Source organism: Erythrolamprus reginae, chromosome 1 (genome assembly GCF_031021105.1).
Source record: "Erythrolamprus reginae isolate rEryReg1 chromosome 1, rEryReg1.hap1, whole genome shotgun sequence".
Classification (NCBI taxonomy): Eukaryota; Metazoa; Chordata; class Lepidosauria; order Squamata; family Dipsadidae; genus Erythrolamprus; species Erythrolamprus reginae.
Genome location: NC_091950.1, coordinates 209,543,671 through 209,570,405, shown reverse-complemented (window position 1 = coordinate 209,570,405; position 26,735 = coordinate 209,543,671). Strand labels below are relative to the sequence as shown.

Genomic DNA, 26,735 nt, shown 5'->3' with positions numbered 1-26,735 from the left:
GACATCCTAAACCTTGAACAAGCAAAAAAGTGCTTTCATATATATAAGAAGGGAGAAGTTCCAGTAGCTCTTCTTGCTATTATCTTTATTTTTTGGGGGGGGGGGATCCTTTTCTATAATAGTTGACATTGGTGGGTCTACTTTAGGGAGAGGAACAACAGGAAATCTTCCTGTGAAAACAGAAACTCTTCTAATTACAGGATTTAAAGAGTTGTTTTGGGGGAAATGCTAATATTCCTGTAATCCTATGAACAAACAGTGTGAACTGATGCAAAGGAAAAGTTCTCTGCATTTAGCAGAAAGTAGAAGCTATTAATATTCCACTTGCCTATTGAGGTCAGAGTTCGAAGTCTGTGGGAAAAACAGAACTGCAGACTGAAAAACATGTTATTCTTTTTTTTTTTAGCCACGTGAGCAATGTCGCATGACAATGTGAGCGTAAACTGTTTCACACAAATTGGTGCGGCACTTCCTCAATTTTTAAAATGAAAGTAACTACCCTACGCTTATAATTCAGAAATCCTAGCAGTCTATTCTGGCAGGCGGACAGTCCCTTTAAAAAAAAAAAAAACTTGATTTAATTAATTCTGTAACTTGGACTGCACTTTTAAAACTGACCCAAATAACATCTTCCAGACTTATAACAAATTTCCCAGATGCGTCAAGGACTCCCATTTAGCAGCGAATGTCCCAAAGCAGGCTACTAGGCTACAGATTCCTTTGTGCACAAATACTTTGTGTACCATTCATGTGGCTGATCCAATTGCTGGCAGGCTCACATAGTCCACAGCCAGTAAATGGGGGCTGGAATCACTTGCTTTAAGAAGCTGATAAAGAAAGCTTTCAACTTTTTTTTTAAAAAAAGCACCCTCCCCACCCCCATAGCTGATTAAGAAAGGGTGCTTACTTAACACATTGTATTAGAATGGAATTGATTCCCTTCTGATCATCTATATGTTTAAGGAAAAAATAGATAACTTAAACTAATCCTTAGAAAACGAGTGCTCAAAATACACTTTTAAAAATCTGATTTTGTAGATTGTGGTGTTAGTGATTTAGAAACTATCAGGAAGACAATAGTACTATGTGTCTTATTTATATTAATATTTTTTCTGTGTATAAGGTAAGAAATTATCAATTCCCCATTAGTTGTACAAAAATTTACACCTTGCTCTGCCATTTAGCTTGGGGCTCCAATGTGGGAGGATCACAGTGGAAGTGGCTAATTAAGTGCACCAGCTTGCCTTCCATCCCCTGTCCTAATGTTTCTTTAAAATTTTTTTTTTACTAGTATCATGTATATGAATCTTATTATATCTCGACAAAGCAAATAAATAAATAAAATAACAACAGACCCCACCTCTCCTCCTTCCCTCCTGCTCCCGGCCTACCTGTCTTTTACTTGGCTCCTAAAGTTTGGATTTTGTGTTGTCTTATTTATGTTTTTAGCTTACATAGTTTTTATTTTTTATATTGTAAGCTGCCCAGAGTTACTTTGTGGTAAGATGGGTGGACTAAAAATTGTATAGATAAAATAAAATCAATAAAATATATTTGAAAATCATTTTATCTTTGGAAGTTTTTTTCAGAAGACTAGCTAAGAAAAACAGATTTAATTGCCTTTTATAAATTTTATTATTTCCTCTTTTTCCTACTAAATACTTACGTTCAGAAATCTTCAATTCATAAGAAATGAATGCCCTCTTTGTGGACTAATCTTTCTTTATTTGCATATGATAAAAATAAGTTTTGTATTTGTATTGCTTTTTTTTGTATAGTTCAAGGGACTTTAGACTATGTGAATTGTTTAATCCAGTTTGATACAATAAAATATTAGTATATGTGGACTTAATAATAATTCCAAACCTGGCATAAAAAACAGGATTGTCTGTGTGTGTGTGTGTGTGTGTGTGTGTGTGTGTGCAGGCATATATGGACATAGGTATGCATACTGAATAGCTAGTTGGCATTTGACTTTGGTCACATTTTGCAGCTGTGATGAGAGCTCTCCCCCTCTATCTGTAGAAAAATTATAGTTAATGATCCACATCCATCTTTGCATGGCTTATTTTCACAAAGGACTGCTATTTATTATGACTCCAAAAATACTATAGAGTTTTGTTTATTCATTACTCCACATGCTATTTACTACATGCTACACAATGAGTAAAATGCTATTTCCTGCAACAGTCCCTTGGTTATAAAATATTTCAAACTTCCTTTTTCCCCCTAATGCCCCTTCTGCTATCTACAAATACTCAAGATAAGGGTGGAGTCTATGGGCCAAGTCTATTTGCTTTCATTCTACATGAGCTAAGCTTGTTTTTCTTGAAAGACATGCTGTGGGTATTTGGTCTGCAAAGATACTGATGGAAATAATGGTATAATATATCTCCTGTTAACTTTTCTCAGCTGGTCACTTTTGGGTGCAATAGGCAGAAAGTGTAATTTTAAAAGATGAAACTCCTGACACTTATTTCATTCAGACATTTCAAACTTTAAATGCTCAACTTCAGAAAACACTTTAAATGTTATTTATAAATCTGTAGATGAATATTTCTAAGATATTATTTTTAAACGGGGAATTCAAAAATTGCTGTTATCTCTGTGAGAAATAAAATAAAAATATCATATTACTGTCTGTAATACTGATGCTGCCTTTCAGTTAAAGAGAATAGGTGCAGGACCTAGGCCAATTCTCATGAAGTAAATATCTAAGTGCTTGAATCAATTCCTAAATTACTCTGCCTGTCCCAGTCTCCTGTCTCCTGCCTGCCTCTGCTCAAGCAATAATAGTGGGCCAGCTGCCTAGGAAGTATCATAGAGAGAGATTGTTTAAATTGTGCCAACTGATGGTTAAATACCAAATAGACGTTTAAAAATCTGCTATTGGTTACAGTCCTATGCAGACATTAAAAAAAGAAAAAAAAATCACCAATGTGGAAGATAATACAGATATTTGCAAATCTGAAGGCTTATTTAGACAACTAAGCTATTTATTGTGTTTTCAGATGGACATTTGATTGAGATGAGCATGGATATCACCCATAAATACATAGACCAAGGAGATGTCACATGTCCTTGTCTTACTGCCTATGTAGTTCTGAATCATTCATGAATCATTCCATTTATTCTCATGTTTGCTTAGTCCTTCCCTTATGACCAGCTGAGCCCAAAATTTCTACTGCTATGAGACATTTGTTAAATGGGTTTTGGCTCATTTTATAACCTTTCTTGCCACAATTGTTAAGTGAATCAATGTGGTTGTTAAGATAGCAACACTGTTGTTAAGTTAATCCGGCTTCCCCATTGACTTTGCTTGTCAAAAGATCACAACAGGTGATCACATAACCTTGGGACACTGCAACCATCAAAAATGAGTCATTTGCCAAGCATTTGCATTTTGATCATGTGACCCTGAGGATAATGCAATGGTTATAAATATGAAAAATGGTCATAAGTCAATTTGTGTTCTAGGAAGTGACGGCGGGCAGAGCTGAGCAGGCAGAGTCGCAGGTGCAACATTTGACAAGGAAAGGCGGGCAGGGAGGTGCGCCTGATTGTCTCGTTCACACCATGGGATAGATGAGTTAGAAGAAGCATGGTTGAGCGGGTCCGGGGCAGCGTAGCCTATTGTGCCTTCGGTGTGTTTTCTGGTGCAGCGCAGTTCCGGGATGGCAGAGAGCTTGCTTGGGGGAGCCAGCAGCGGTGGCAGAGCACCATCCCGGAACTTTGCCACACTGGGGAAGAGCACAGCAGGTCTTCCTCCCCCTGTAAGAGTCAGCCTTATCTTCTGCTGCTGTGGCGGCGGCGCTGTTTTGTGATGGCAGAGAACTGCACCGTGCCGGGGAAGAGCGCAGTGGGTCTTCCTCCCACCCCCATTGCCAGTGTCGGCATTACCTTCTACTGCGGTGGCCACTTACCTTGCTGTGCCAAGCAGATGTCCCTAGGCTGTTGCAGATGTGCACCGCGGTGCTGGCACTCCCTCATGACATTAGGCTAGCCAGGAGAGAGCCAGACCAGCCTGATGTCATGAGGGGGCGCCAGCACTGCAGTGAATATTTCAATTTCAATTTATTAGATTTGTATGCCGCCCCTCTCCGAAGACTGTGCAGCAGCCCATGGACATCCGCTTGCAGGGCGACCAAGCGGTGACCGGGTAAGCGGTCCAGGGGCGTGCCCGGTCAACCATCACTACTGGTTCTCTGAACCATGGGCCACCGCTGCTACCAGTATGCAAGAATTGGAAGCATTTTACCCCTGGGAGCATTTCACCCCTGCCACAAACCTCTCCCTTAATATATATATTATATTAATATATGTATTCAATTACATTCCCAGGAATAGGAAGAGAAATGGTTGAAATCATCTACCTGTCCATTCGGATGACAGGAGTAGGCAACACACATGTTAAAAGCCAGCCAAATTCAGCCAAAGTATGCAGTAAAGGAGCGTAATCAGTTTTGATTTCACTGCCCTGTTAACAAAAATAGATACAGAAATATATACGTAAGAGTAGAGTAAACATTTCCACAGACTGACCACGAGATATGGAGAAGAAGGAGGGGAAATCCAAATGTCTATGCATATTAAAAAAGGATTATTAACCATGAACATACCAAAAAATAAGAACAGTATAGGCACATATATACGGTCACAGACATGCATATACTTTTTTGGTATAGTTATATTTTTTTCTTCCTTTTGCTGTTCTGGTGTGTTTATGGAAAGAAATTTGACAATTACATATTTCTTTTCCTAAAGAAATTCAGTTCCATTAAGGTTAGTTCCATTTTATTTTTTAGTGTAGACCTGAAAACACACACCAAAACCTCTATCCGGGGTGATGTAGGAAGATGGAACACTGCCCCATTGGCATCTGATGGTTCAAGCTTTTTTAAATGAAAAAGGGTCCCAGCAATGGATTGGTTGGAAAGGGGCCCAAGACCTTGCTCTTTGTGCTTGGCCTGCAAGATCTATCTACAGTCGGCCTCACCTCATTCCTAAGAGGTCTGTTAGGGGCATGTGTAAGTGCACCATTGTGCCCATTGCTCTCCCTGTCCTACTGTCCTATTGCCTAATTTAGTTGTACTTTGCTAATGTTTATACCAATATCTACCACCTTATACATGCTTGACAAATAAAACAAATAAGATCCCCAGACCTAACTGTGTGTCATTTTTTTCTTGTGGGGATATGTAAAAGATCCTGTTTATGTTCCACTGCTACCCACTAAACCTGATGACCTTAAACATCGAATAACAACAGCAATCAACTCCATGGATTGTGATATGCTGATACACGCCTGGGAGGAATTCTCTTATCGCACTGATGTTGCCCATGCTGCAGGTGGTGGCCACATTGAACACTTGTAAGATAGCAAATAAACGTTGATTGTGACTTGGCTGGAGTTTTCAATTACTTTTCCTTAATAAAATATTGCATCATGAAATTGGTTCATTCTTTTTGAATAACCCTGTATTTACTATAAATAGAGCATCCCAATGCCGGTCTAATCAGAAATGAAATCCAATTTCTGGAGTTGCAATCTTATTCAGTTTTACAACACACTGTTAATTACATTAATATATATGACATTTTAAAAGTTATGGTACGCATCATTTTCTTTTCCATTGGTTAAATAATAATTTTATTTCTGTAACAGCATAATAGTTTTTAAAGTGTTATGTTACATTGCACAAATGTTATTACTGGTATAGCCTCAATTTTTTTTAAAAAATAACATTGGGTCAAAAGATTGTGTATGTGTGTGTGTGGTCTTGAAATATTCTTGTTCCTCACAGCCCTTTCTCCCTAATCTTCTCTTTGGTTTCAAAATGTGATTGAACCTAAAAATAAATATATGTTGTAACTTTAATGATGTAAGTAAATTGATGAGCTAAGAACAAAGAAGAAATTATCTGTTTATATATACAGAGGACTTTTTCCTCTTAAGAGCTCTAATTTATGCAAAGCCATTTTTGCATAATTGTTGGATATAAAACAGTATTTTTTTAAAAAAAAAACTTCTGAGAAGCTTCTGTTGCAGCTGTATCACTATCGTTGGACCTGCTTTTTATCTTAAAAAAGGCAGGAAAGGGGGAAAAACGAATGTGTAATTCTCTTTCATCAGCACATGCAAATTCTTTAGAATGGAGAATTCCTTTTCCATTTATTCCCGAGTCTTTCTGAATTCCAAAAGTCACACTACAACAGTTGTCTGTATGAGTTACTTGAACAATAGTAAGAGTTTGGCGACCTTTAGATATTTCGGAATATTTCACAGCTCTTTTCTTCTCTTTAAGTATATCAACTGAGGTACATCAAAGCTTAAAAGTTCTGAAATCTCCATTAAAAACTAATCAAAGAAATTTATTCCAGTTGTCAAAACCTATTTATGAAGTCACTTGGGGAACTGAACTGATGAGCTTTTTTGTGGGATAACTTCTATGAAAGGAGTAATTATTTTGTTATTCCAAGTGGAGGTGTATTGCACATATGCATTGTTAGCAAATGGCCATTCCTTTAGACAAACTTTATGACAAAGAGTCCTCCATTACAAAATATAAAATATGCAAATCCAATGGAGAATTAATGCTTCTCAGCATGAACTATTCAATATATGAGACACAGAAATGGCAATATAGTAAAACCCTCTATTTAACAGTCCTCAGTGTAATTTGGATTTTACAGACAAAATACACTGGATCGAAATTGTTCCAACAAAATTTACTGTATAAGAACAGACTTTGCTACCTTTTACTGCTAACAAGAAGGAATGTAGCAGGGGGATAGGAATTGTTAGACAAGAGTAGAGGACCGGATATCTTAACAAAAAGTGGATGATTGAAAAGTTGGATATGGGAAGCCAAAGAACAAATGACCATCTGAGACTTGTCAGCTTTGTAAGTCTGTGAGAGATAACTGTGGGGAGGGCAGTGGCTGAATTTGGTTGATGAAACTTCTTTCATCAGCTCTTTCTGAATTAAAGGAAAAAAAATCCTTTCATAAAGTCTTCCATGCATAAAGGACAGCCTTTGTGGCCAACTCCCTTGAACCAGAACCAGTACTTAAGCTGTCCAGTTTAAGTTCTTGAATATGCTTTTGTGTCCAGAGAAGCCAATGCACTGATTCTAGTGCTATGACTTTCTTTCTAGAACAAGAGAAGGAAAATGACAATTGTTTCAAACTTCCAAATTAAGCCTTGTGATTTTGTTTCTCCCTCCAATTGACCCGACCATTTATATAAAAGGCAAACTCCAGGGTGCAAAAGTGCTAGATAATATTGTACAGTACAGTGATACCTCGTCTTACGAATCCCTCGTCATACGAACTTTTCGAGATACGAACCCGGGGTTTAAGATTTTTTTGCCTCTTCTTCCGAACTATTTTCACCTTACGAACCCACTGCCGCCACTGGGATGCCCCGCCTCTGGACTTCCGTTGCCAGGCGAAGGCTCCCCTTGTTGAGAAACCCCACCTCCGGACTTCCGCGTTTTTGCGATGCTGCAGGGAAATCCCAGCAGGGGAATCTTCCCTTGCTGGGAAACCCCACCTCCGGATTTCGGTTGCCAGCGAAGCGCCCATTTTTGCAATGCTGGGATTCCCCTGCAGCATCGCAAAAATGCTGAAGTCCAGAGGTGGGGTTTTCCATGGAGGGGAGCCTCAGGGGAATCCCAGCAGCGCAAAAATGGGCGCTTCAGCTGGCAAAAGGGGTGGATTTTGGGCTTGCACGCATTAATCACTTTTCCAATGATTCCTATGGGAAACATTGTTTTGTCTCACAAACTTTTCACCTTACGAACCTCGTCCTCTAACCAATTAAGTTCGTAAGACAAGGTATCACTGTATTTTAGACTGCAATTCTCATCACTTTCAGGAAAGTGCAACTTCTCATATATGTTTTTGAGTTTGTAAAATCCCATTTAGATTTAATTCAATTTTAATAGACCCACCTGCTTCATTTCTTAAATTGAAGATTTCATTATGTGTTTGTTATTGCATTGCATTGATATTCATTTCTTTGAGGATTTTTAAATTTTAAACAGGGCATTATTTTTAATGATTGCCTATCATCAACTGTTTAGTTGTGATAATCACTCCTACCATTGTTCCTGTAAGGATTTGGCCTTTACGGACACTAGAAAACAAAGATATATACAAGGAATAATTATCTAAAATGATAATTGAACTGTGAGTTATTTTCTGCTGAAACCTCAAATACGTTTAAAATTACAAGATATTACAAACTCCCTCACATATTGATTATTTTTCTAATTGTATGCTGAGTTTATATAAACCCTTGCAATTAATCAGGAGGAGTAATTTAAATTGTCAAAAACAAAAACAGGGAATTACCTCAATGACAGTCCATTGTTCTACAACAATAGCATCATTTCCTTTCCTCTCCGAACCTGGAAACCCCGGTTCTTCTTCATATATAAATAACCCTTCTAATGATTTGGGCCCAAAGTCAGCTAGAGAAAGAAAAAAAAGCAAAAGTAGTAAACAATAGCTTTTAGAAAATATCTAAACTTTATAGTACTACACTTATGAATTAAGAGGAGTATGCTTTCCTTTTCTGTCTCACACATGATCGTTCTGATGTGATTTGTCAATTAACAGTATTTGGTAAATTCATATTACAGTACTTACTTATTTCTGCAAGTTTAGACAATGCCCATCTTAATTTCTAAGTGACTGTGTCACATATGTCACATATTAAATATCACATATCTTGGGTTCCTATAATGAGTAGAGTTGGAACGGGCAGAAATGAGGTCAGAGCCGAAAGTGCATTTGGCCATTAAACTCCCCCCCCCCAGTTGACTTTCTAACACAGTACATATTCATTACTAAACCATGCTCAAATAATATTCAACTGTCTAACCACCTGCAAAAGCTTTCAGACTAAGCTGAAGTTATTTATCCTTGATTTCTAAATAATTTCTAAACTACATTTCTACACATTTCTAAATAATAGTTAGGGCTACTAAATCTTGGATGTGAAAGACTCTTTGTTGCCATCGAACAACTGTTTTGACACCACCCCAGATCGGGTTGTCCTGTTTTCAGCTATGTTCAATTTAAATTTTGATTTGGTAGATATAATATAAAGAGAATATGCAGTACATTTCTTAAGTGCAAAAGGAATCTGACATCATCATTTTTTCATAAATAAAATGGCAAATAATGTACAGCAGCAAAGCAAATTCTAGGTCAAACTTCTTACTAGCTTCAAGCAAGTCATCTGCTGTTTATTATACTTCTACAAAGATTACATTTAAAAAATTCCCCTGCATATGTTAAGAATTCACAGTCCTCATCTGTATCTGTGAGATTTATGTATTACCGTATTTTTCAGAGTATAAGACACACCTTTTTCCTTCCTAAAAGAGGGTGGGAATGTCAGTGCACCTTGAACACCAAATACAGTGTTCCCTCGATTTTCGCGGGGGTTACGTTCCAAGACCTCCCGCGAAAGTCGATTTTCCGCGAAGTAGCGGTGCGGAAGTAAAAACACAATTTTTGGCTATGGACAGCCAAAAACTACCCCCACGCACCTTTTTTCAAGGCAGCGCAAGGAGCCGGGCTTGAAATTAGGGCAGGGAGCGATGAAAGTGCGGAGGCCGGCAAAGATTGCTTTGAATGTCAGCTGCCCCTGCCCCCCCAGTGCCTCCGGCCCCCTCGCCGCTACCGCCTGCCCGCCCGATCCACCCCTCTCACCGGCTTTCTTCGGACACGGGTCCTCCTGCAGCAGCGCTGGCGGCTACGGCTTCTCATCCTCCTCATTCGGCCGGTAGCCGCTCTGAGCGCTTTGAGAATGCCTGCCTCACCCCTCTCACTGTCCCTTAGCTGAGAGCACTTTCGTCCCAGCTATCAGCGATGGGGCTGCAGGAGAGGTGGGGCAGGCGTTCTCACAGAGAGGGAGAGGGAGAAAGAGAGAGAGAGCAAGAGGGGGGAGAGTGGAAGGTAGAGAGAGAGAGAAAAATGATAGAAAAAGGGAGAAAAAAGAGAAATGAGAAAATGATTGAAGCAGAGAATGACAGGAAAGAAAGAGAAAGAGAGAGAGAAGTGACTCTTGGTGATGACGTATGACGTCATCGGGTGGGAAAAACCGTGGTATAGAAAAAAAACCGCGGAGTATTTTTTAATTAATATTTTTTGAAAAACCGTGGTATAGCCGTTTCGCGAAGTTTGAACCAGCGAAAATCGAGGGATCACTGTACAGCCATTTTTGGCCTTCCAAAACCCTGCACCTGCACCCCATGTTTGCGAAAAATAAGCCTGTTTTTCGAAAAAATGGGGTGCACAGAGGGTTTGGGAGGCCTGCAGAGTGCTTCTGGGGACTGGGGGGAGGCAAAAACATTTTGTGGAAAAATTGGTGAAAATTGGCGGCTCCCCCAGCCGCCAGGAGAACTCTGCAGGCCTCCCAAATCCTCTGCATATTCCATTTTTTGCAAAAAAATCAGGACATTTTTTGCAAAAATAGGAGCATTTTTGCTTTCGTCCAGCCCCCAGGAGCACTCTGCTGACCTCCCAAACCCTCTGCGCACTCCACTTTTGTGAAAAAGGGTGAAGAATGGGCCTTTTTTGAAAAAATCGGGTGTTTTTGCCTTCCTCCAGGAGCACTCTGCAGGCCTCCAAAATTGTTTGTGCACCCCACTTTTGCAAAAAAAAATGGGACGTTTTTCACAAAAACAGGCATTTTTGCCTTTCCCCAGCCCCTAGGAGCACTCTGCACACTTCTCTCTGCGTGCTCCATTTTTCACAAACAGGTTCATTTTTGCAAAAAACAGGGTGCGCAGAAGTTTTGGGAGGCCTGCAGAGTGCTCCTGGGAGCTGGGGAAGGCAAAAACGCCCCTATTTTTGCAAAAAAAGGAGCACACAGAGGGTTTGGGAGGCTTGCAGAATACTTCTGTGGGCCAGGAAGGACAAAAACTTTTTTTCCTTATTTACCTCTTTGAAATCTTGGTGTGTCTTACACACCGGTGCATCTTATAGTCCAAAAAATATGATAGTTCATTTCTTAAATCATTTCATGTCCAGTTTAGCCTTTAATAAGAAATTCAATTAAGTTTTAGAAACTAAATACTGTAGCTTAGATGTAAATAAGAGTAAAATTTGAATATATGTGTTCCTTTTTTTTGGTCGCTAACGTTAAAAGAAATGACGAGTGGGATTCACATGTTTAATTCTTCCTGTAGCAACCACTTAAAAATGGGTAAGCCAGCTGCTCTTGTGATGTATGTAATAGGGAGTTCATCATATATCTCATTTTTTTAAAACAAAAAGTTTCCATGACAGCAAACATTTCAGGTTTAGGTTTTTATTTCTGGTTATCTTTTTAAGTTCCATAATTCACTTCGAAGTGGAAGGCCAGATCAACCTGGGAACTTAAAATTGACCTCACCTACAAAGAACAAATTGGAAGTTTGAAAAACTGCTTAATCTTCTCCAAGCCTCTTTATAGCTTTCTTCTGCCCAGCTGTTGGTAGTTCTTATTTTTCACTGCTAAATTAAGGGTGAATAATCCTTCTTTCTCTCTTTGACTCTCTCTTGGTTGGAGGAAAGGAAGTTAGACTTCCCCTCCCCCTCCCCCAGCCATTCTGCTAAAAACAGTTGGTTCTCTACAGTGGAAAACAAGTGATATGCATAGATAACAGCTGGTGGGGGATCTTCATTGCTTCTCCCTCCCCTCTGGTGATCTTTTAATAGTTCCCTGGGAGAGAAAGCCAATGAGTGATAAATGTAGTATCTATAACTGTGGGTGGGTGACAGATGCAAGCCTTATCTGAAAGCTTTAACTATTCTGTATCAAACAGACCACTGTCTTCATTTATTCTGCAGCCTATTTTAAAACCTGCACACATTCTTTTCAATCAAAATTTTCTGAATGAATTTTACTGATATCCTTATTTTTAGGCATGAAAAATAGTACCATTTTCCTTACCTTTTGAGGCTTCCCAACACACAAAGGAATCAATTAATGACAACCCTTGTTTGTAATAAAATGTGGTTAAATCTAACCAATCAGCATCCAATGTATTAATCACAGGTCCTTTCCGTGACACTTTCAGAGACAAAATACCATCATGATACGTCCAACTAATGGAATCATCTTCAAAGACGTTGAAAACTGTGTATAGTTTGGTATCTGCGGAAACAAAATGAAAAAAAGATATTAGGGTAATATGCATTGTAAAAATATCAGTGGGAAGGAGATTATATCTACAGATTTTTAAAAAATTTACAAGATTACATTTTGCATTAAGAATACAAATTAAAATCCGTGTTGATGAAAGTCCAGGATGACATTTGAATACTATTTTAATTCAAATTGATATACGGTATCCATCCTTCATTTTCTCAGTACAAAACATAGTTTCCTCTTTTATTGTGATTTGCAAAATGTTTTTCTTCTCTTTTTGTATCATATTCACAGGATTCTTTTTTCTCAGTCTTTTTCTGATGTCTAGCACCTACACTTCCATTCTTAAATTTTAATTGGCTCATCTATTGCAGCTACTGCCATACATCTCACCAATAATCTTACAGCTGTAACTATGCTGTGGAGATCTCACTTGGATTGCCACTTTGCAAACTAAACTTGGCGACCCTACATCCTAATATTCCCAGCCAAATTATTCACATGACAGATATTTATCTCTAAAGTTCATTCTTCTATTTCGGTCATTTCCCTTCTGTCCTCCAGACTATATTGAGTTCATTAAGGCTTTCCTGATAAGTACATTAACATAGTATATATTAACATGGTATACAGTTTCTATCTGCTCAGGTTTGCAGGGGAAGTGTGTTGGGCTAGCAGAGTTTTAGAGGGAAGGATGCTGCTGTATCTGCCTTATAACAATTTTTTTTACAATTTGGGAAAGGTAAGAATCTTAAATATTTGGGGGATTCCAAAGTATCCTTGGCAAAGTATCCTTAGGTTCTGAGCTCTGTGATAATTATTTACTTTCATTTGATGCTCCATATCATTTAAGAGAGAATGATTGTTTAGCCAGTTTTTATCCTAAAGACAGTAAGAATGGAGATGATAATATTATCTTGACAATATTCTGTTGTAGTTTCCAGATTGAAAATAATCGTTATAAAAAGCAGGGCAATACATTTTTCAATTTGAATAGTTTCTCTTTGCTGAAAAAAAAGGGGCAGATAAACAAAGAGATAGATGGGAAAGGTTTAAGAATACCTCCAAACAGTGTTCCCTCTAATTTTTTTTCGGGGTGAGCGGAAAAGTATAGTGTCTGAGCGGCAGTCCCTTTGGCACTGGGCGGCATATAAGTATAAATAAATAAATAAATAAATAAATAAATAAATAAATAAATAAATAAATAAATAAATAAATAAATAAATAAATAAATAAAGTAAGTAAGTAAGTAAGTAAGTAAGTAAGTAAGTAAGTAAGTAAGTAAGTAAGTAAGTAAGTAAGTAAGTGTGGGCGTGCGCTATCACACATGAGCAAGTTCTTGCATCCATAATTCTATCCTTTCTATGTCTTCCTCCCTCTTTCCTCCCTCCCACTTTCCTTTCTATCTCTCCCTCCCTCTTTTCTTTCTATCTTTCCCTCCCTCCCTCTTTCCTTTCTATCTCTCCCTCCCTCTTTCCTTTCTATCTCTCTCTCCCTCTTTCCTTTCTATCTTTCTTTCCCCCTTTCTCCAAGCCCTTCCTTTTCCCTCTCCCTAACTACCCCCTTCTCACTCCTTTCTATCTCTCCCTCCCCCTTTCTCTCTCCCTTCCTTCATCTTTCATTCCCTCTCTCTCCATCCCTCTTCCTTTCTCTCTTCCTTCCTCTCTTTTTTGTTCTTTCTCTCTCCCTCCTTCCCTCCCTCTATGTCTTTTCCTCCCCCTCCTTCCCCCCTCTCTTGCTTTCTTTCCCTGTCTTTCTCTCTTGCTTGCTTTCTCGCTTTCTTTCTCATTCTCTCTCCCCTCCTTTCTCTCTCTCTCTCTTTCTCTCTCATTCACCACACCGGCAACAGAGAGAAAAAGAGAGAGAGAGAGATGGAGAGAGAGTGGAGGGCGCCGTTGTCTTCGCCTCTGCCCGGCGGCTCTGCAGTGAAGAGGAAGCAGCCGCGCACCGCCTCCCGGGAGCCCAGCCGACTTTTGGAGCCGTTTTGTTTTCAGCTGGGCTCCCGGGAGGTGGAGCGTGGCCGGGCGCCATGTTGCAGCGGAGGAGAAAGAGAGGCGGAGCGGGCAGCGAGCGGCGGGCGGGCGGGCGGCCAGGTGTTCGGGGGGCAGCCGGCGCACGCTCCCCAAATCTCCCTGCCAGCCCACCCGCCCGGAACATTCAAAATAAGAAAACCCTTCGCTCTTACTTTGAATGTTCCGGGTGGGCGCGCAGGCAGGGAGATGGGAAGAGTGCGCGCCCGCCCGCGCGCCCGCCAGCCTCCGGAGAACGCCTGCCCCTCCCCCTCTCTTGCAGCGGAGGAGAAAGAGAGGCCGGGCGGGTGGGGGGCAGGGCCGAGAGGCCAGGAGCGCGAGGGGGCCGGAGGCACCATGGAGAGGCAGGTGTGGCCGCGGCTCCCTTCTACTGCCCGCACCTCCCCGCCCGCCCCCCCCCGCCCCCCCGCGGGCTGGCAGGGGGATGGGGACTGCGTGCCCGAGGAAAAAGGTGCGCGTGGGGGTATTTTGGAGCGCGCGCACGCGCATGTGCGCAGCTTACAGGGAATGGTGCCTCCAAATATGGCTGTACTGTTAGATTTCTATAGTTTGAGATAGTTACATAGTGCATGTAGACTATATAGATGATGTGTTTAAATACCTTCTTTTTCCTTTAATTTATTTGGACTGGGACAGCCTTCTCTTCCATCTTGAAATTCAGTCTTTTGTGTTGGGCTGCTATCTGGCTGATTTTTTTCCTGTATTCCACTCCCAGAGGATTGACCACTCAGTGTCCCTTCATTACAGATTCTAACATTTTCCTCTGAATCATGGCTCCTCTGCTCTCTGTTCCTTCTGCATAGTGTCGAGTCAGACTCCATATCTTCACCCAGGTTTGTACCATTGCAGATTTTAGATTGGGAGCAAGACTGGATTATAAACCCAACAAACTTCATTCCTCTTTTGGCAGCATCATTGACCTATATTTTTTTAAAAGACAGTATTAATTAAGTGGGGTGGATGTGTATATTGTTCACTAAGAAGGAGTGTAGCTAGCTTATGTATGATGGTTTTATTTGAATACACAGAAAGAAATATTAATTGATATATAAAAATAGCATATCTATTTTACTATGAATATTATGAAACAGCCATCTATTCAAGAATTTTGACTAACTTTAAAACATGTATCTTCAGTTTTACAAAGAGAACAATATATGCAGTTTGTCTTTTGCCTATTTGCATAGGGGTAAAAATAATGATATGTAAAGGGATTTTTAAAATGTTATTTATATCTGTGCCTTTGAGTCATTGCTGAATCGTGACAAGAGCCTACACAAATCCCCACACTCTACTTGCAAGATTCCAGAATTAGTTTGCTATTCTCTCTTTCCTAGACCCAACAGAGAAGGACTGGCTCAAACTTCTTCAGTTAGCTTCCTGCTTAACTCAGGACTAGAATTCATAATCTCCCAATTTCTAGCCTGATGCCTTAACCTCTCCTTAATTAGCTCTTAAAACATACTTCAAATGTATTAAACATCAATGCAAAGATGATAAATGCTGATCTTCTGGAATTATTTGTTTATATATCTTCCATTATTATTTTTAGAAATACTTCAAGGTGGCCAACATACCTAATACTCCTTACTCCTTCTATTTTCCCCACAACAATAATTCTGTGAGGTGAGTTGGGGTGCAAGAGAGTGACTGGTCCACTAGCATTCATAATCTCATGCTTTCTAGCCTGGTGCCTTATCACTAGACCAAGCTGGCTGTCATTCAACATTTCATTAAATATGATATTCAACATTTCATCATGGAATGTCAACATGGAATATTTCAAGGCTGCATTCTGCAAGCTTTACTGAACAGCTGAGGGACTCAGTTATCATTTATTTTATTTATTTATTTATTTATTTGATTTGTACGCCGCCCCTCTTCGAAGACTCGGAGCAGCTTGCAACACAAATACAAAATACAAATCCAATGATTAAAAAAGCAAAACAGTTAAAAAACCCTGATTAAAATCACTCATAGAACTAGAACAAACCATACATAAAACGGAGCGGCCGAGGAAAATCAATTTCCCCATGCCTGGCGACAAAGGTGGGTTTTTAGGAGTTTGCGAAAGGCAAGGAGGGTGGGAGCAGTCCTAATCTCCGGGGGGAGTTGATTCCAGAGGGTCGGGGCCGCCACAGATAAGGCTCTTCCTCTGGGTCCTGCCAGATGGCATTGTTTTGTCGGCGGGACCTGGAGAAGGCCAACTCTGTGGGACCTAACCGAAGGTATTAATACAGAACTAAATGTATGATTCAATAGAATATTTCATCAAAAACCTCTTGGAATTTTTCTGAAGAAATCCTAGCATATTTTGTCTTCTGAAATCAGGTTTTTGTGTAAAGCAGGCCAACACAAAGAAATGGATGTGGAAACATTTTCCATAGCTGCCACCACCACTGTTTTTTTCAACTCCTACCCATCTTTGACTCCAGCAGGGCAGGGGAAGAGTTATGAGAGAACTCAATTGCAGGTGTCTATAAATGGGATGCTAGCATTATTTGTAGTATTTTCTTCTGCTGCAGTCAACTGATTCTCAATGTTTGCAGGTTACATAAAAGTTAAAACAGTTGTGTGAATTTAAAACCAATCAAAACAATCATAATAGTAAAGCCAGTCAACAGATTAGCTCTGCGTTAAAATTGAAAGGGGACATACACACATAAACCCCAAAAGCAAGGTGGCATCAGGGAAAGACTCAAAGAAAGCCCCCCCAAAGTGACCCAGTTTTTAGGCTTCTTGTAGAAAAATGACAAGGAGGGAGCCAACCCGATGCCCTTCAGGAGGTTGTTTTATAGCAAGGGTGTCAAACTCAAGTCCTGTGGGACAGATCTAGGCTAGATCCGCCTCACAGGGTTGCCCTGGAAACAGCAAAGAACCAGCCTGTGGTGCCACTGCCAGAAAAAATGGAACCCAGGGGAGTGCACATACACACACACACACACACCAGCCCTGTTTTGGGGTACGAAGGCCTCTGCAGCCCTCGGCCAGCTAAAAGCAAAGCAAAACAATGATAAATGTTTCCCCTTTTGATTTGAGCATCCAAGAAAGGAAAAAGGGAAAGAGAAAAGAAAAAGAAGGAAAGATGGGAAGAGAGTAAGGAAGGAAAAAGAAGGAAAGAGGGGAAGGAAGAAGAAAAGAGAATAAAGAGTGAAGGAAAAAGAAGAAAAGGAAGGAAGGAAGGAAGGAAGGAAGGAAGGAAGGAAGGAAGGAAGGAAGGAAGGAAATCATGAGAGGGGGGAGGGTTTGAAGGTCTGCCTTAGCACTTGGCCATCACAGGTACCCCAACACGAATGACGTCGAGCTACCCACGGCCATCCTGGTCACGCTCCCCGCTAGGTCAAACACAACTCTGATACTACCCTCAAGTTTGACACCCCCGTTTGATAGCACTGGGGATGCCGCAGAATTGCAGTGCTACCTAGCTTCTTGAACCTCTTAGTAATGTGGAATTACGTGGTTGAAACAGATGATCCTGAAGGCAGTTATGTTAGCATCAAGACAAAGTTTGATATTAGATATGTATGGTTTTGTTCATAAATATTGAGTTCTCAGAGTAGGATTGTAGTTCAAGGAAAAGTACAGTATTGAGTGAAGATGGTCATACCTTCTCTAACTCTTCCTTAACTGCCTCATTTGTTAGTTTTTCATACGTTAACGGACACTCTTCAATCACAAGCCTGGGCTGTCTTGGTTCTCTCATTGGTGTGTTCTTGTGGCTAGAGCACAGAAAGAAAGCAGCCTTTGTTGAAATTTGACCTACCTTGTGCAAAATACTAGCAAGCAAAACTTTTTTCATTCCCCAAAATTATAAATTGAAATGTTGGCAACTCCTTTATTCTTGATTCTTTTGCCCAGACATGTTGCTTGGAACAGAACTGAATTGCCCATTGAGCAACCTTATTTACATTTAATTTAAATACTAAATATTTTTCTGATGAAATATGCAAGTATAAATATGTGAATTAAAAAGCAAACTTCCTTCATATATCTAAGAAGGTTCAGTGACGGTATTTTAACTGTAGTGCAGACTAAGATTTGAGGGGCTTAATTTGAGCTACAAATGCATTACTTTTGTGTAATGGCTCTGGGGTTAGGGCTGCGTGTATGTGCAAGGTATGCAGGAATTTAGGCATATTAAAAATGTTGTTGAGGGTTGGAGTTTGGAGTCTTTGGTGCAAAATGTTTGGTTGGAAAGTTGGAAATGGGACAGAGCTGTGGCAGCCATTTTTCAGACACCGTGAAGCAGAACCTCCCCAAGTTAGCCCAAATTAAGCAAATTACAGGGGAGGTAGACTTGTCTGGTGTCCTGGAAGATATTGGAGGTCTTTGACTGCCAAGACACCCAGAGCTATAGCAGAGAAATCTGGAGTGGCTTCCTTAGCTGAGTAGCTTAAATCTGGGGATGGATTTGTGATGGAGTTCACCTGGCTTATGGTTCTGGGAAACTTCAGTCTGTTATCCCTGACTGTGAACTTGGAAGCAGCTCAGGAGTTCCTGGACACTATGACAATCATGGACTTGATTAGGTTATCTCTGGCCTGACTCATGTGTGTGTATGTTGGGGGGAGGGAGAGGTGTTACATATTATACCTATTTTTATTTCAAAGTTTTTATTTTTTATCCCCAGTGGCAACTTGGTGATATTACAACCACTCCCCTGTCTTGGATAAATCAGCTGTTGGCCTTGGAGCAGGGAGGTAGGACCTATTTGATTCATCCACTCCAGGCATCTGATGGATTCTTTTGGGTTCCATCCCAAAAGAAACTTGGGGTTATTTTTAAAGTTCTGTTTTACTGAGGCCATTACCCCTTGTAACAAGAGGATGACAGTAATCTTCGATTCAGTAGGCCCTGTGCAGTTTTGTTATACTTGTAGAGCTTGGAGAATCCTCATTAGTTTTCAGAGGAACCCCAGATGATGCAGCAGGATAAAAGATTTCTAGAGTTCTGCTGATGTATGTGAGTCCAACTGAGATAATGAATAGGATAATTTCAATCTATCCTTCAACTTCGCCTTATTAAAATAAAGTACTTGGCTTGCAGCTCCAGACAAAATAGTTGCAAAAAGGGTTTTCATCACGACAAACAACTTATATTGTTTGAAGTTCTCCAAAATGACACAAGCAATAAATGATTGAAGATAACTGTTTTCTAACAACTAGTTAGATTTAAAGACTTGAAGTTTAGCATTTTTCAGCTTAAAAAGCTAACAGTAAGGAAATGTTAATGTCTTGTCCCACATTGTTTATGAAGTGCAGATAGCTGTACAAGACTGGAAACTTATGTCCTGAGAAATGCTTTAAGTTAACATTTTAAGGTTTAAGGAGAGTTTAGTATATTCATTATCTTGAGCTTTAACAGCACTTAACATCTCACTTTTAGGTAATGTAACATAGACATGGAGGATGGAGGATGGAGAGGATGGAGAGGATATTATTTTTGCAAGTCTCCTGATTTGAACAGCTATTTGCATGGGCAGGGCCACCATCAGGAATTTTGGGGCCCCATACAGCCTAAGTGTCTGCCCCCCCCCGCCATTTTAAAACTATTTTAAGTCGCCAAGCCACTCCAACCCCCGGGGATCATTTCCCGCTTCACGCCAAGTGAGGCGGTCCCATAGGCCAGTGTTTCCCAACCTTGGCAACTTGAAGATATCTGGACTTTAACTCCCAGAATTCCCCAGCCAGCGAATGCTGGCTGGGGAATTCTGGGAGTTGAAGTCCAGATATCTTCAAGTTGTCAAGGTTGGGAAGCACTGCCATAGGCTATTTCAGGAACTGGGTTAAGCCGATTGTGTGGACTCGTCCAGGAGAAAGAAAGAAGCGGGAGTGACAAGGGAAAGAAAGATCCTCCTGGCATAGGTCAGGCAGAGCGAGGCTTATTTACGGCTCCTTGGCACTTCTCCCTTCTTGTTGACAAAACCATGTGCTTTCTAGCGAGGGGGGGGGAGGGGGATCCCACACCCGGCAGCCACTGGCGAGGAGCTGGAAAGGACGAGGGGAAAGAAAAAGCAGGGTACCAGCAGTCGGGCGGGTGTCTTGAGGGGGCACTCCCATCTGGAAGGAAGGGAAGAAAGGCGAGGGCGAGCTAGGAAGGAAGGAAGGAGGGAGGGTGGAAGGAAGGAAGGAATGGTAAAAGGGGCGATCATGAGAGGAATGGGTGAATGAATGGACGGAGGGTGGGAAGGAAGGAAGGAAAGAAAGAGGGAAGGGACAGGAACAGAGGAAGGGTGCAAAGAAAGCAAGGAAAGGTGTGAAAGGGGAGAGTAAGAGAGGAAGGAGTGAAAGAAGGGAGTGAGGGAGGAAAGAAGGAAGGAGAAGGAAAGCAAGAAATGGAGGGAGGGAAGGAAAGAAAGAAAGAAAGAAAGGGGGAAGGGACAGGAACAGAGGAAGGAAGGAAGGAAACTTATGAAAGGGGAGAGTAAGAGAGGAAGGACTGAAGGAAGGGAGGGAGGGAAGAAGGTAGGAAGGAGAAAGAAAAGAAGAAATAGAGGAAGGGAAGGTAAAAGAGAGAAAGAAAAAGAGCAAGAAAGAGAAAGAAAGAAAGAAAGAAAGAGAATGAAAGAGAAATAAAAAGGGAGAGGGGGAATGAAAGAAATGGAAGGAGGGAAGGAAGGAGAGAAAGAAAGAGGAAGAAAGAAAGCAAGAGAAAGAAAAAAAGAATGAAAGAGCAAGAGAGAAAGAGAGAAAGAAAAAGAAACAAAAGAAAGAAAGAGGAAAGAAAGAGAATGAAAGAGAAATAAAAAGAGAGGGGGAATGAAAGAAATGGAAAGAGGAAAGGAAGGAGAGAAAGAAAGAGAAAGAAAGAAAGCAAGATAAAGAAAAAAGAATGAAAGAGCAAGAGAGAAATAGAGAAAGAAAGAAAAAGCAACGAAAGAAATTGTGATTTTTACTATGCCGGCTCCTTCCCTCCCCTGCTCCCCATAAACCACCTACCCCTCTACCGCAAGAGGGAAGCGCCTGAGGCGCCAGGTTCTTCCCTTTCTCCCTCGCCTGCATCCTTGCCGCGTCCTTGACTCACCAGGAGAAGGCTGGAGACCCATGTGGCTCCTCGGGGGACGTTGCGGAAGGCGGAGGCGGCGGAAGCCCCCATGCCCGGCAGGGGATGATGGGCAAGGGACTCCTTGGGGAAGGAGGGCAGGGCGGGAAGGGAATGAGGGGGCTGGCGGGGGTTTAGGAAAGGGGAGCCCGCCGGGCACGAGGGAACGCTGGCCGCGCGGGGCTCCGGGAGGAGCCGAAAACCACCGGCCGAGGACTGGGCTCAGCAGGAGAAGCGGCCGGCTTCCCATAGCGATGGGGAGCTTGGCTTCCGGAGGGCCGAGCTCCTTCTGCGGCTGCCATCGGGGCTCCCTGCCTATCTGCCGGCCTCCCTGCCTTCTTTCCTCGCGGGGGTGGGATTCCAGCCATCATGGTGATGTTATAGAAGATCAGCCAAGCTGTGGTCACCGAACTCCCAGGCCGAAGCACCTTCTTCCCATTCTCTTTCTCTTCCACCGACCCGTTGCCGGTGCCGCTGCCCCTAATTGTTCAATTTGGCCGGGCCTTTTACTTTGCTGAGGTGAGGGCCTCACCTCAGCAAAGTAAAAGGCCCGGCCAAATTGAACAATTAGGGGCCCCCGCCCCCGCCGGCCAGCCTCCTGGCGCCAAGTCAGCAGCTCCTTGCACATGCGCAGACTGTACCCTCCCTCTTTTGCCGGCCGGGCCGCCTGCCTTACCTAATCAATTTGGCCGGGCCTTTTACTTTGCTGAGGTGAGGCTCAGGCAGGCGGCCGGCAAAAGAGGGAGGGTACAGTCTGCGCATGTGCAAGGAGCTGCTGACTGCGGGCCCCCCTAATTGTTCAATTTCGCCGGGCCCGTGACACCACTCCCAGTAGTACCGGTCTATCGGCGGCCCTGTGCATGGGGAATAAACTAAGCCATGCAGTTTAACGTAAGATTTAATTTGTTCTAAGATGCAACAAAATTGTGATGTGGTTGTTATAATAATGGTTTTACTCTTAAAGCAGGGAACAAATTTTTTTTGACGAAGGAATTCCGCTCAATCCAAAAACTTACTGGAATTTAAGCATTTCTTATATGGCATACCTGAATTTGAGACGCACAAGCACAACTCGATAGATGTGGATTGCTGGAAAATGCCTTCTTTGTCCAGATGAAAGTAAAACAGGATGGATAGTTCCTACCACATATCCTTTATCATAATACTCCTCCACATTCTTTACAATATCCAAAACAGAACATATTTTGATAATTTCTGGATTTGAGACAACTAAAAGGATTAAAACAACAGAAACACTTGATATAGGATTCAAACATTTAAAATAACTTTTTATAAAGATTAAGCTGTACAGTTGTACTGTAATACATTATCACCAGAGGGGTCCACTATTCACCAACTATTCACTTCAGATATTTACTAAGACAACCCGCTTCCTAAAGTTCTGCTGCCCTGCCTCATCCTAGCGGTAGGAGTAATGCTCCTGGGATATGTGAGAAGTCAGGATTAGATGCTTAGAGTATATACACCTAGCAGGGTCACACAAGGTGTGAAGTTCATTCCACATTGCCAAGAAGAGATGCCGAATCCAAGAAAAATAGGAATTTCAGAAAAGAACTTAACAAATAATTTCAGAGAACTGTTGTAAAAGAAAAAGATATAATATTTCAATCAATTTCCTAAAAAAAAAACCTACTTCAAAAAACATAACATTGCATGTGGCTTCTATTACTATAGCAGTAAGGGAAGTGTTAAACCATTAATAGTTATAATAACAGGTACAGGGAGAAAGTTAAACAAATTATATTTGTTGTGGTTGCAATAACAACACAGGGTTATTAAATTATTAAGTGTTTTTTAAAATGGAAATTTACATTAGAATAGATTTTGGCGTATATATACAGTATTGCACATCTGAATTACGTACTTGTTTAGACACTGGAGCGTTACCACATATGAAGCTCTGCTTTTGATACCAGTGACTGTCCAACTATTTTCAAGCTTTGTAATAATGTGATATAGGAACTTGTGTTAAAAAACAAACTAGAAAGGAAGTATACTCAGGTTCTGTGCTTAATAGGAAGCTTGCATCTATAAATGACAAAACATTTTCTCCTCTCAGTATAACAAATAATGTATAGCAGTGATTTTCAACCTTTTTTGAGCTGCGGCACATTTTTTACATATACAAAATCATGGGGCACATTGAGCGAGGGGGGGGGAGAGATCGGGGGGGGAGAATGGGAGGGGCTAAAAAAAGTTTGGACAAAAAAAATTATATCTCTCTCTTCCTCCCTTTCACTCTATTTCTCTCCCTCTTTCTCTCTCTTCCTTTCTTCCCCTATCTGTCCATCCCTCTTTCTTTCTCCCTTCCTCCCTCTCTTTTTTGCTCTTTCTATCTATCCCTCCTTCCCTGCCTCTCTTTCTCTTGCTTTCTTTCTCTCTCTCTCTTGCTTTCTTTCTCTCTCTCTTGCTTTCTTTCTCTCTCTCTCTCTTTCTCTCTCTCTTTCTCTCTTGCTTTCTCTCTCTCTCTCTTTCCCTCTCTCTTGCTTTCTTTCTCTCTCTCTCTTGCTTTCTCTCTCTCTCTCTCTCTCTCTTTCTCTCTCTCTTTCTCTCTTTCTTTCTTTCTCTCTCTTTCTCTCTCTCTTGCTTTCTTTCTCTCTCTCTCTTGCTTTCTTTCTTTCTCTTGCTGAGCTTCGCGGCACACCTGACCATGTCTCGCGGCACACTAGTGTGCCACGGCACACTGGTTGAAAAACACTGATGTATAGCAAGTGTCAGACGTATAAGAAGCTGGCAAATAATTATTGCAGTTTTGTTCAGCTTTCCCACCACCATCAGTAAAATATTTAAGTCTCATGTTGTTTCTGGAGTCTTCATACCTTACCATCTCAGGTTCTACTACTGGATTTCATTGCCTCCGTGTTTGCTCCAATAGGAGTCTCCATTGAGTTTTGACTAGTTGCCAGGAATGGAAAGGGTTTTCCAGTAATAGGAGGACAAGTTTGGACCCCACTGCCTATTTCATTATAATATATGATTGAAAAATGGCATCTATCATCTTAGTTACCAAAGTTAGTGCATAAAATTGCTAATAGTTGTTTGAATTATTAGCAATATGGTTATTTTTAAAAGAAATAATCTCCATAAAAGTACTTTTATGACCCTGAAAATATACATATTTAAATCTAAAATAAAAGTGGATTTAAAATGAAGTGTGATTTAAATCAAAAGCAAAATACACAATTATAATTAATATAGTTGCATTTAATTTTAGGCAATCAAATATAAAACTTTGTAACTATCTATTACTGTTTTTTCTCCTCATAATGAACCAAAGCGGTTTCATCCAAAACCAAATAAAAATGTTAAAAAGCTAATACAGTATATAGTTCAGTGGTACTGTATATTGGTCATTATGCATCCTATAGATTATAAAATAATTCTGTTTAAATTATAACTCTGAGCATATTGACGCTGACTGTAATATGCAAGTTGTGTTTGGGATTAATTCCTACTAAGGTCTACACAAAAAAAGCTGGTGTTCATAAATAGCTTTATGAAAACTTCTTCAAAAAAATCCCAGAAGCAACTTTCGCAGAACAGAGCTGCCTGTTCTTAGTGGGAAGCCATCTGGGACTGTTTGTTTATTTTTTCAACTTTCTGGGACATGGAGTTGGTTAGAAACAAGACACCCTACAAAAGAAGGAAGTAGCCCTACAGGGTAGTCTGTTTCTAACAGCACAGATGTCCATGAACAATATAAAACAAAGAAGAGTATGTTCTATTATATTTGTATTTCATATCTTCAATGTTCCACTTACTATTTATAGCTCCACCGTAATCCTGAAGGTCTTGTAAAGTGATATACTGTATACTATACTATCTTCAGAGATACCCATGTATGACAAGCACAGACAGAGAAATGTTTTAATAGTCATTTCTAAATTTTTAATTTAATAAGCAGTAGAGGAAAATGAATCAAACTTTTTTTATACAGTAAGTTCTTCTGAAAGGTTAAAACACTTCATACATACCTTCTAAAGTAAAATCCAGTAATATGTACTCATAAGCAGAGTCTGTTTTTGTTTCCACTTGCGGTCTCTTCAGAGTTGAAAATATTTTTCCAGGACTGCTGTCATCTGGATCTTCTAACTTTCTCAGCCCACACCCCATCTTAAGATCTGGCGGATGGGTATAAGGGGAAGAATAAGGAGAAGCTAAGGAAGAAACTCTGCAGGCACAAAATCGGCTTCTCTCACAAGACAGGTTTAAAACAAGCAATCTGTTTTAGATCCTCTTTATTGCTGTTAGCCAAACAGCCAAACACAGCAACCAATCTTCTGCTCCCAAGTTAGAAAAAAGATAACTTTTCTCTCCATATTTACCGCAAGGCACAATCACTCTTAAGGATACCAGGCAACAAATTCAGCGGGAGTACTACTCCTCTTTCAAAAAAATACAAACTGCTACAAAGTGAGCAGAGATTTTCCATGCCACGTCAATTTACAGCCAGCCCCCTAAATAGTGTTCTGTTGCAGAGGGCACCAATGAGTGCTTTGTCTGTCTCTCTTAGCTGGCTGATAATGATGAAAAAACCCCAAAGAAACAAAATAAAGTTAGAGCAAAACTTTAGCGTGGTTACTTACAGTCAGAAGATCTGCTTCAGTGCACTGGCGAGTAAAAGAAATAAAATGGGCAAATGGAGTCAAAGAAATAGGATAGAGAGCCTCACCATGGTCTGTGAAGAAAATCATTTCCAGAAAGGAAGTCAACTTTAAAAGGAAATTGCTTCTGGCATCTCAAAGGGGAGGAAAATAAATGAAAAGCAGTTCAACTCTATTTTAAATGTGAGCGTTAGTTGCTTACTTCCTTTTCTTAGGACAGCTGGAAAAGCACCCATAATGTTACCGTATTAAAAATAAAGATTTGACTAGAGCAGTGAAATCATAGTGTTTGGAATGATTACACTGCCTAGAAAACAATTCAGTGGAGCAATGATCAGGGTAATTCAATATCATTTTTAAAATTGGGTATTGAGAAAGTTCCTTAGTAATTACTAACTTCTGGAACATTTTGTAAAAACAATCTTTTAAAATTTATTTGACTTTCCTAAAATAGTAGCTGAAGCATTGGGTTTTTAACAATTATACTTTTATTTGTGTTCATTTTTAAATAGATGCAATAATCAAGTTAAGCCAGAATGTGATAAAAGATTTTTGTCACCCCAGAAGATGGCAGTTGGACAAAAGATTATAACCATGAAAAACAGCAAATTTGTTGTTCATTTTTTTACAGGTCTATTCTGTTTTTCCTCCCTTTGGACATCCCTTAGGCCTACTGAAATATTTTGGAACACTGCACTTTCACAATTTCAGAAACAATTCCCCCCCCCCAAGAAAATAGGGTACAAATCTTTATTACAAATGATGAGGCTTTGCATCAATTCCATGTGTTGGAATTCAGCAAATTCTCAGTAGCATTATTGATGATTGATATTAGATAATGTGATAACTGAATTGGTTTTTATAACAATTATACAATATTTTTGACTT

The 26,735-nt window shown here is 40.5% G+C and overlaps 1 protein-coding gene across 3 annotated transcripts in view; it reads right to left on the bottom strand.

The window, feature by feature from the left end:
- The window catches only part of RFTN2 (raftlin family member 2), a 36,031-nt gene extending 10,029 nt beyond the window's left edge, over positions 1–26,002 (bottom strand). The window contains exons 1-8 of one of the 3 annotated variants that reach the window (XM_070737695.1): positions 25,830–26,002; positions 25,218–25,364; positions 22,269–22,452; positions 17,789–17,900; positions 14,783–15,101; positions 11,954–12,157; positions 8,359–8,477; positions 4,374–4,477 (exon numbers count right to left, since the gene is read on the bottom strand). In XM_070737695.1, the coding sequence (XP_070593796.1) occupies positions 4,374–4,477; positions 8,359–8,477; positions 11,954–12,157; positions 14,783–15,101; positions 17,789–17,900; positions 22,269–22,452; positions 25,218–25,356 (1,181 nt within the window). In that variant the 5' untranslated portion in view covers positions 25,357–25,364; positions 25,830–26,002. The other 2 variants (XM_070737714.1, XM_070737704.1) reach the window with 2 other exon arrangements.
- Between the last annotated feature and the right edge of the window lie 733 nt (positions 26,003–26,735).